Genomic DNA, 8,564 nt, shown 5'->3' on the forward strand with positions numbered 1-8,564 from the left:
CTGCAAGGACTTTGTCCCTCTCTCTGGAGGACAAGTCCCTGCTGTTGCTAATTTTTTAAGGTTAAATATTTTTGCTTCTGTGAATTTAAAACACTACCAAAACTACCTAGATGTAGTTGTTGTCTGATTGCCTGCTGAGTTTTTGTGTCAATACTGGTTCTGATTTATCTCAACACCAACGTGTAACTTGCACCGAAACCTAGAGACTGTCTGATCTGTTGGAGGAGAGTAATACAACCTTGAAACGGGCTGTTCCAGGACTGTGCCTGGAGCAAATGGTTGTGATGGGCTGTAAATCCTTGAAAAAGGAGAAGTAAACACTGTGACCCAACCTCAATCCTAGGCGAGCAGTGCTGCTGTATTAAACACACACCTCCAAATGGGCTTTTCAGAAACCCTGCTGGTTTTTGTATTTTGAAGTATGAATTAGTTGAAGCTGCGGACAAACCCAGCTCTGGTGAGGGTCACCAGCTTTAAGAGCTTTGGGAAGAGATGGTTTCCTAGCTGTTCTCTAATGAGAATTTTCTCTCTTTTTGAGACCAGGTTTCCTAACTTTTGTACACCTTTGTGTCATCACTGTAGATCACCACACGTGTTCTCCATTGGCTAGTCCAATGTCACCTCATTCTCTATCCTCCAACCCATCTTCGAGGGACTCCTCACCCAGCCGTGACTTTTCTCCTGCTATCGCAAACCTGAAACCACCAATCATCATCCATCGGGCTGGAAAGAAATACGGTTTCACTCTCCGTGCCATTCGCGTCTATATGGGTGACAGTGATATCTACACTGTGCATCACATGGTCTGGGTATGTCTCTGCTTTTCTAAAAGGAGTACCCTTGGGGCCAGAAATGCATTTAGCCAGGGTTGTGGGGTTTAGCTATATGAAGTGTATTTTGCCATCCTGTTTTCTCTCTCGTTATTTGGACCCAAAGTTATAGGGAAAGGCTTGGAAAATAAATAAATAAATAAATGCGTAACAGCACTTTGGGTTTTGCCTGTAGCAGTTTTCAAGCCCATCACAGAACCACAGCAACCTTTCTTTCCTCCTTTCTTCCCTGGTTACATGAATCCACCACCTCCTTTCACCTGTAGCACATACCTGTGCATGTTTGTGTGTACATACCCTCTTTCTCTTTATTGGGGTTGTTGCATGACAGCCAGTCGTAGCTAATTTGTTCAGACCTGTGTCAGTGATTGTAGGCTGCTTCTGATCAGTTCAGTCTGCTGGGGTTTTCCAAGCAGTCACTTGGAATTGATTACAGGCCTTAAAGCATTGCTGCTGCTGTGTTGATTGCCTAGGGATTTAGCTCTTGGCTTAGCTGTGTGCTGTACTAAAAGGTCTGGTTTCCATGTCCGTATCTCTTCCTTCCTATTACTTCTGATACTTGATCTCTGTGTTCCTTTTTTGTTAACATATATGGCTTCTAGGAATGGTCTATCCCCCAAAGCAGTGTACTTAGAGAGGATGAAGTTACGGTTAAAGGTGGTTCATTCTTTTCCTTGTATCAATGTGTTCATTAGACAATTTGGACTTCATGTGCTTTGGTCATCATTTAACAATCATATTTACCTAGAAAAATAATCTGAAGCTGCATTTTTCCCTTGCTCCTCTCTGCTTTTTTGAAAAATGCTGAGTTTACCGAGATACTGATTTGTAGTCTTTTCAGGCTAGAGGGAGAGTTGCAGTATTCACAGGCATATCTGTCTTCTCACTGTAAAGGAGGCTTACCCTTCTGAACAGTGACAGGGAAAGGCAAGGTGTTCATGGGGGAAAGATCCAGTGTTGGATAGGTTAATAAAGGACAGATGGAAAGTGGAAATAGAAACTGTTTGGGGTAAGATGCAGTATAGGCACCCTAAACACATGACACGGAGCCTTATTTAAAAGTCAGTCAGCCTTCGTGGATTCCAGCACATACATAGAAGGATGCTGGACTTGGGATGGCAAAGAAATTGAAAAAGATTGAATGCTTGTCTGGAAATTGAGAGTATCTAGTTAACATTCCCAAGTGCTGAAAATTTTTGGAAGTGTGTTAAGCTATTTGCTCTGGGAGGAGTTGGTCTCTTGATCAGCTTAACCATCCTGGCTGGCTGCCTTGGACCGGGAGAGGACTGGCAGGATACTGTGGGAGAGTGGGAGAGCACAGATTTTTGTGCTTGGCTGTGCCAGTCAGTGGTTTCTTTCACCCTTCTTTGAAGCAGCTGATGCTGGCTGCAGCAAGAGACAAGATGGGATGGGCTTTGAGTCTGGTTTTATCCATTCCTCTTCTCAAATCAGTCATCCCTTTCTTGTTGCCAGCATGTGGAGGAAGGTGGTCCGGCCAACGAAGCAGGTCTGCGTGAAGGGGATCTGATAACCCATGTCAACGGGGAGCCAGTCCACGGTCTGGTACACACAGAAGTGGTGGAGCTGATTCTGAAGGTAGGGACTCGGCACTGTTCGATTTTGGAAAATAGGTAATGTGCAAAATATGAGACAGCTTGTTTAAAACACTGGAGGTACCTATTTGGTACTGTCTGAAATACAAGTATATGCACAGCAGCCAGCCTTTGTTTTCTGAAAACTCGTTGCTGTAGCTTGATCCCTAAATCTCCAAAACTGTCTGCATGTAATTTAAATGGAATTTGGATATTTTGTGTAAGAAATAAAGACCGATCAGATACATTTTTATCAGCAATAGAGCCAAAGGTTAATAAGATTTAAGTACACCTTTCCTCAAACATCACTTTAAGAAACAAATACCTTAAAATTTTTCCAAATTACTTTCATTTTTTGCCTTTGGGCTGTGCTAATGTTATTAGCTCTTAATGCTGCTTCCTCAAGGATTATTCCTGGTGGTATTTAAAAGCAGCTTTGTAATGGTTGGTCTTAAAATTATCCAGTTAAATAACTTGCATTTTGATACCTCCTCTGAGCTGAATCTTTTTATGGAAATAAAACCCAAAGTTTGGACTGTTTCAGGAGACAGAAGTCTTTGGGTTGGCAATCAGGGTTTTGGTTTTGGTTTGGGGTCTTTTTGTTGATTTTTTCATTATTATTTTTGACATGAGTGAGACAAGCTATGGTCTGTGTCATGAATTCATCATGATAGATGCCCGATATGCTCAGATCTGCCATCAGAGCACTGGGAGTGGGGTTGTTGACAGAGTATCACTTTGTTCAAGTTTCCAAGTTTTACGAGTATTAAATTGAGGCAGTTGGGATCTCAATGGGAGAGGTCAGATGCTGTGTTCTCCCTGCTCTGGGAAGCTTTGCCTACCAGCTGGGGTGTCAGCTAATAATTTGCGAAAGCCTGACTAAAGAAGGCTCTCTCTCAGCAATTCCTTAATAAATGATAGTTGGAAATGCAGAGGGGAAAATGGAGTTTGACAAAGCATTACAACATGGGAGGCAGCAATAAACTAGCAGCCTAACAGCAGAGCCTGCAGATTGGCTTCAAATAGCCACAGTTGAAGCAATGTCTGTGTCTTGTTTCAGAGTGGAAATAAAGTGTCCATCTCCACCACGCCGTTTGAGAACACGTCCATCAAAGTTGGCCCAGCTCGAAAGGCCAGCTACAAATCCAAGATGGCTCGTAGGAACAAGAAGAGCAAGACTAAGGATGGTCAGGAAAGGTTCGTTTTGATGTTTCTCTGTGACTACGAAATGGTAAATAAGATAACGTAAGAGAAGTCTTGTGAAAGCAATTTGCAGATAATGTGTATCAGCAGGTATGTCCTTTAGTTCTCCTTTTTTTGTTTACTTTTTCTCTTCAACTGGGCCATAAAATTAGCTGAAATATGCCAATAAAGGTAAATAAATCACTTGGTCTTGTAAACAACTCTTGAATGCTCTTCCACAGTAAGAAGAAGAGTTCTTTGTTGAGGAAGATCACTAAACAAGCATCACTACTTCACACCAGCCGGAGTTTATCTTCACTAAACCGCTCTCTGTCTTCTGGAGAAAGTGTGCCAGGCTCTCCAACTCACAACCTGTCTCCTCGGTCACCAACGCAGAGTTACAGATCCACTCCCGAGTCTGTGCACTCAGGTAAAAAAAAGAAACAAAACCAAACCAAACCTGAAAAATCAACACAAACAGAAAAAAACTTGAAGATTTTTGCCTGCTGATTAGTTTTTGAAGTAAAATACACATCAGCAGGTAGTAGATCTATTTATGAAATAAAACGACAGGTGTGATGTTGATTACTTTAAGGATGGATGTGTTCTCATTCATTGATTCATTTAAAAATGAAAAATCCACACATCCTTTTAAGAAAGCATTTGCTGTACTACAGCATCCTTTCACTTCGATGCAAATGTGCACTGTAAGTGGCAATGGTTTTGTAGTAGTTTGATACATTTTCTGTATTAGTTCAGAGAAAAGGAATCAAAAGTGCGTGGCAGAGTCATATTTGAAAATTGGATCAGCTGATGGAATAGAGAGATTGCATCCTGAGAATAGCAGTGCAACACATGATTTACCTGCTTGGAGGTTTTTTCAGAAAAAAAGCATTGTGATGGCAGAATGCTTATTACTGCATTCTGGTGCTGTGTGACAGTGATGGGAATTTTCAGTCAGAAGCCATGCAATATTACCTTGTAATATTACTGCAGTGCTTTGTGGTAACATGGCATTTGGTCTTGACTTTGCATGTCATATTTTCAATAACTTGTTTTAATGGTCAAGTACGTATTCATTTTCTTAGTCTTGTCTTTCTTTCTTCCTTCCCTCTCTTTAAGTTGGTGGCAATTCGTCCCAGAGCAGCTCACCCAGTTCCAGTGTTCCCAATTCTCCAGCCAGCTCTGGACACATCCGCCCCAGCTCTCTGCATGGACTGGCACCGAAGCTTCAAAGGCAGTACAGATCTCCACGGCGTAAATCTGCAGGAAACATCCCTCTGTCACCGCTGGCTCACACTCCGTCGCCAACCCCACAGTCCACATCACCGCAGCGCTCCCCGTCTCCTCTACCAGGACACTCAGTCGGCAGCTCCAGTATTATTCAGTCTTTCCCAGTAAAACTACACTCCTCTCCACCACTGGTGAGACAAATTTCTCGCCCCAAAAGCGCTGAGCCCCCTAGGTCTCCTTTGCTAAAGCGAGTGCAGTCAGCCGAGAAGCTGGCTGCCTCGCTGTCCTCTTCTGAGAAGAAGCTGGCTTCCTCACGTAAGCACAGCTTGGATATCTCTCACTCTGAATTTAAGAAGGAGATGCTACAGAGGGATCCAAGTCTCCAGAGCTTACAAGAATCTGCAAATGAAACAACAGGTGGCAAACTTGGCCTAGCAGAAAAAGGGATGTTGCAGAAGCCGGGTTCACGGAAGTTGGGTGCTATTCGACAGGACAGAGTGGAGAGGAGGGAGTCTCTGCAAAAGCAAGAGGCTATCCGAGAAGTAGATTCTTCTGAAGATGAAACAGATGATGGCTCAGAAGACAGTCAGGATGGGAGAAGACTGGACAAGCAGCCTGACAGTGGAGACCGAGGCTTGGATTCTTTTAATGAGGATAATAAGTTTTCATCTAAATTGGAAAGCAAGGATAGTATTGAAGATGATGCCTTTCTACCTGAAGATCCAAAAGGTACAGAAGATTTGCAGAAGGGAAATAATCAACAAACCAAGCCTGTTTCAGAGCCGCTGCAAATCAGTGTGCACCCTTCCCCATCAGAGGTCCCCCCGAGAACTTCTCCAGAAAAATTACCTAGTCCAGACAAGCCATTCCTAACACCAGAAACAACTGCAAAGGAACATAAATTGCCAGACAACAAAACTTTTGAGTGTTCTGGTCCAAAAGACAAGTCTTCCGAAGCAATCAAAGACCTCGGGGGAACTACAAGTACTCCAAAACCAGTAGATCGCACAGAACTTATACAGTGCCCGTCTATCAAACTCCTGGAACTTGAACAAGGTGACTCTTCAGGGGCCTCGTGTGGTAACCTTGACCTGAAAGCCCCTCTGTTAACAGAAAACAGTCAGAAAAAACAGGACCCCAAACCTCTGCTGGCACTTTCTTCGTGGGACACGGCAAGCGTGAGCGCTCCTCTCTCGGTGAGCACTGGGGAGCACAGTGAGAAAGATCTCAAGGAGACACTTCAGCCTGCAGAACAACACAGCACCTCATTTCTGGCTCCTGGAAGCGTGAGCAAAACATCCCAAAAAAGTCCTAGTACTGAAAAGCAACCCAGCTCATCCCAGGCAGAGAGTGCTTCATCCGCCAGCAAAGCGAGCCCAGCAGCTCCCGTATCCTCCACGCTCCTTGTCCCCAGTGCTATCGAAAGAGCTCTCTCCGCGTCTCCGTTAATGCCGCTAGCTCAGAGCGTCTTAGGCCCTCTGAAGCTCAGTGTATCTGGTTCCGGAGAGGTGGAAAAGAGAAAGGATTTCCCCCATTTGGGTGCCTCCTGTAAGGAAGAGAGAGATTTGAAACTAAAAAAGCAGGAAACGTCACTAGCAGGAGCGTGTCAAGAGAAAACCAAACCACCTAGCACAGACCGTCCGATTGCAAGGAGCGGATCCTGCGCGGAGTCGTTAAACTCAGCGAAGCCCTGGGAGGCTGCGTGTCCCATGGTGGCAAAAAAGGAGGCAACTTCTTGCAGTGCTAAAACACCCGAAGTGTTGGGAGGCAGCTGCAAAACCACTCTGTCGAAAGAGCTGACTCCTGCTCTTGGACAAGCAGCTCTGAGAGCCTCTCCTCTGCCAGATGGCAGCACAAGGCCCTGCAAAGAAGGGACCCTGGCGCCAGCAAAAAGCAAAGAGACTGGAAGTCAGTTAAAAACACAAGACTTTCCCCTGTCACATGATGGTGCTGTAAAGAAAACATAGCAGCACCCCTGGTACACACGGACTGGAGCATTCTACGTTCAAAGTAAAGACTGCATGTTTGAATTTTGTAATATACACTAATATAAAATAGAAGTTGTGTACATCTATTTTTGGGAGGGTTTTTTTCATACTGTTTTTTGTGTTTTTTCATCCTTGCTATTCTATTTTTGTACACAGTAATGCTTGCTGTTTGAGGTCTCTTTAGAACAGGGTATCTTTAAAGCAGGGCTTAGGAAACAGTTTGTTGTTTTTTTTTTTTTTCCCTTCCCTTCCTGACCTTTTATTTTCCCTGAGTTTAGGACTTGTTTTGCTCTTCCCTCTAATCCTGCATTTATTGGAGATTCCAAAAATTCTGAATACAAAAAAACCAGCTTACTTTAAAAATCTCTGCTTTTCAACCTCCTTCCTCTTTGATGCGCCATGGAAATTCACAAATTCTGAGTATTTTCTTGGAATTTACGGTCTGGTGTCCTTTGACAAGGAGAAGAAAATATCGTCTTGTCTGCAAGTTACTCTGGAACCGCAAACCCTCGCTGGTGCAAGTAAGGCCTCCTCATTGCTGTGTGCATTCACCATCCTGCACGCGTCCTCGGAGGATGCAGAGGTGAGGGGCTTGGCTGGAGGGGTCGGACAGAGAGAGATCCCTGTCTTCAATTAAAACCAAGTTAAAGGTTTCTTCAGTGGAATGATCAGAACGAGAAAGCTCCAATCTCTAAGCTGGTTTTTTTGGATTGTTTTTACTTATCCTGTATGGGACACATGGCAACTTTTCCCTCTGTTTTTAAAATTTTAGTGATGTTTTATCTTCCTTTCTCTGGCTTCAATTCATAACTTGCCCTGCCTCAGAATAAATGACCCCAGGAAAGGGGTGCCTTGTAGGTTGGTTTTAACATAGGGAAACTTGTAGTGGCGTGTTCTCCAGTACGTCTGTGGCAAAGTTATCTCAGTGATACACGGCCTTTGGAGAGTGAGTCTAAATAGGTAGGGATTTTAAGGTATTCCTTAACATTTCTGAATTGGGGCTTGGGAAACCTGCTGAGTTTTCTGAATCTGCCCATTTTGAAAACAAAAAAAACCTGCGAAGAGTTCCGACTCCTCGAGTTCTGTGGACAAGCTGCAAGCAGACTTCAAAACACATGTAATATTTTAGGATTTCGGCTCTGATAGCTGGATCATTTCCACTGTGAGGTCACTTTCCGTTAGAAAATTGCTCTTCGCTCTTAGGTTTAGACATTGCTTTGCTTTAAGTGTGACCGACTGGATAACAGTGCTCTCTGCTGAGGGTTAGATCAATAATCATACACCAATCAACGTGTCGAGTGGTGATACCTAGAGCACTGTAAGCCATTTCCTCATCCAGTTAAAGGTTCCTCTCAATGAACACTCCCGTCATGTGTCCCCGACTGTGCTCAGCTTTTACCCTCGTCGTCCACGTCGATCTCCCTGCGGATCACCCACAAGGTCTCATGTCCTGCTCACTGGCTTGCTCTGTTAGAAGCAGAATGGCCCTGCAATGGTATTTCAAGCTAAGATCTGCGTCTCGTTGGTCTGATTCCATTACACCGCCGCCGCCTTCGTCATCTTGGCTTTTTCTGGACTTGAAGTTTAATTCGCTTCCACTAAATGCAAATATGTTTTTACATAGGAATATATTTTCTCCATGTCTTTCAACTTGATTTCTGCTCAATCCACAAAACACAGAAATCTCTGGAATCTCGCCCTGCTTCTTTCTGCGTAACCACTGTTTCCCCCCATTATAT

General features: G+C 43.9%; 1 protein-coding gene across 1 annotated transcript in view; it reads left to right on the forward strand.

Moving 5' to 3' along the window:
• The window catches only part of LOC104543134 (microtubule-associated serine/threonine-protein kinase 2-like), a gene marked incomplete at its 5' end in the record, with an annotated part of 64,792 nt that extends 57,988 nt beyond the window's left edge, over window positions 1-6,804 (forward strand). The window contains 5 exon segments of the mRNA XM_010187671.1: window positions 583-809; window positions 2,304-2,426; window positions 3,483-3,619; window positions 3,847-4,034; window positions 4,727-6,804. Coding sequence (XP_010185973.1) covers window positions 583-809; window positions 2,304-2,426; window positions 3,483-3,619; window positions 3,847-4,034; window positions 4,727-6,804 — 2,753 coding nt within the window.
• Window positions 6,805-8,564: the final 1,760 nt, after the last annotated feature.

The sequence above is a fragment of the Mesitornis unicolor genome, unplaced genomic scaffold (assembly GCF_000695765.1).
Source record: "Mesitornis unicolor isolate BGI_N332 unplaced genomic scaffold, ASM69576v1 scaffold2187, whole genome shotgun sequence".
In the NCBI taxonomy this organism is placed as follows: Eukaryota; Metazoa; Chordata; class Aves; order Mesitornithiformes; family Mesitornithidae; genus Mesitornis; species Mesitornis unicolor.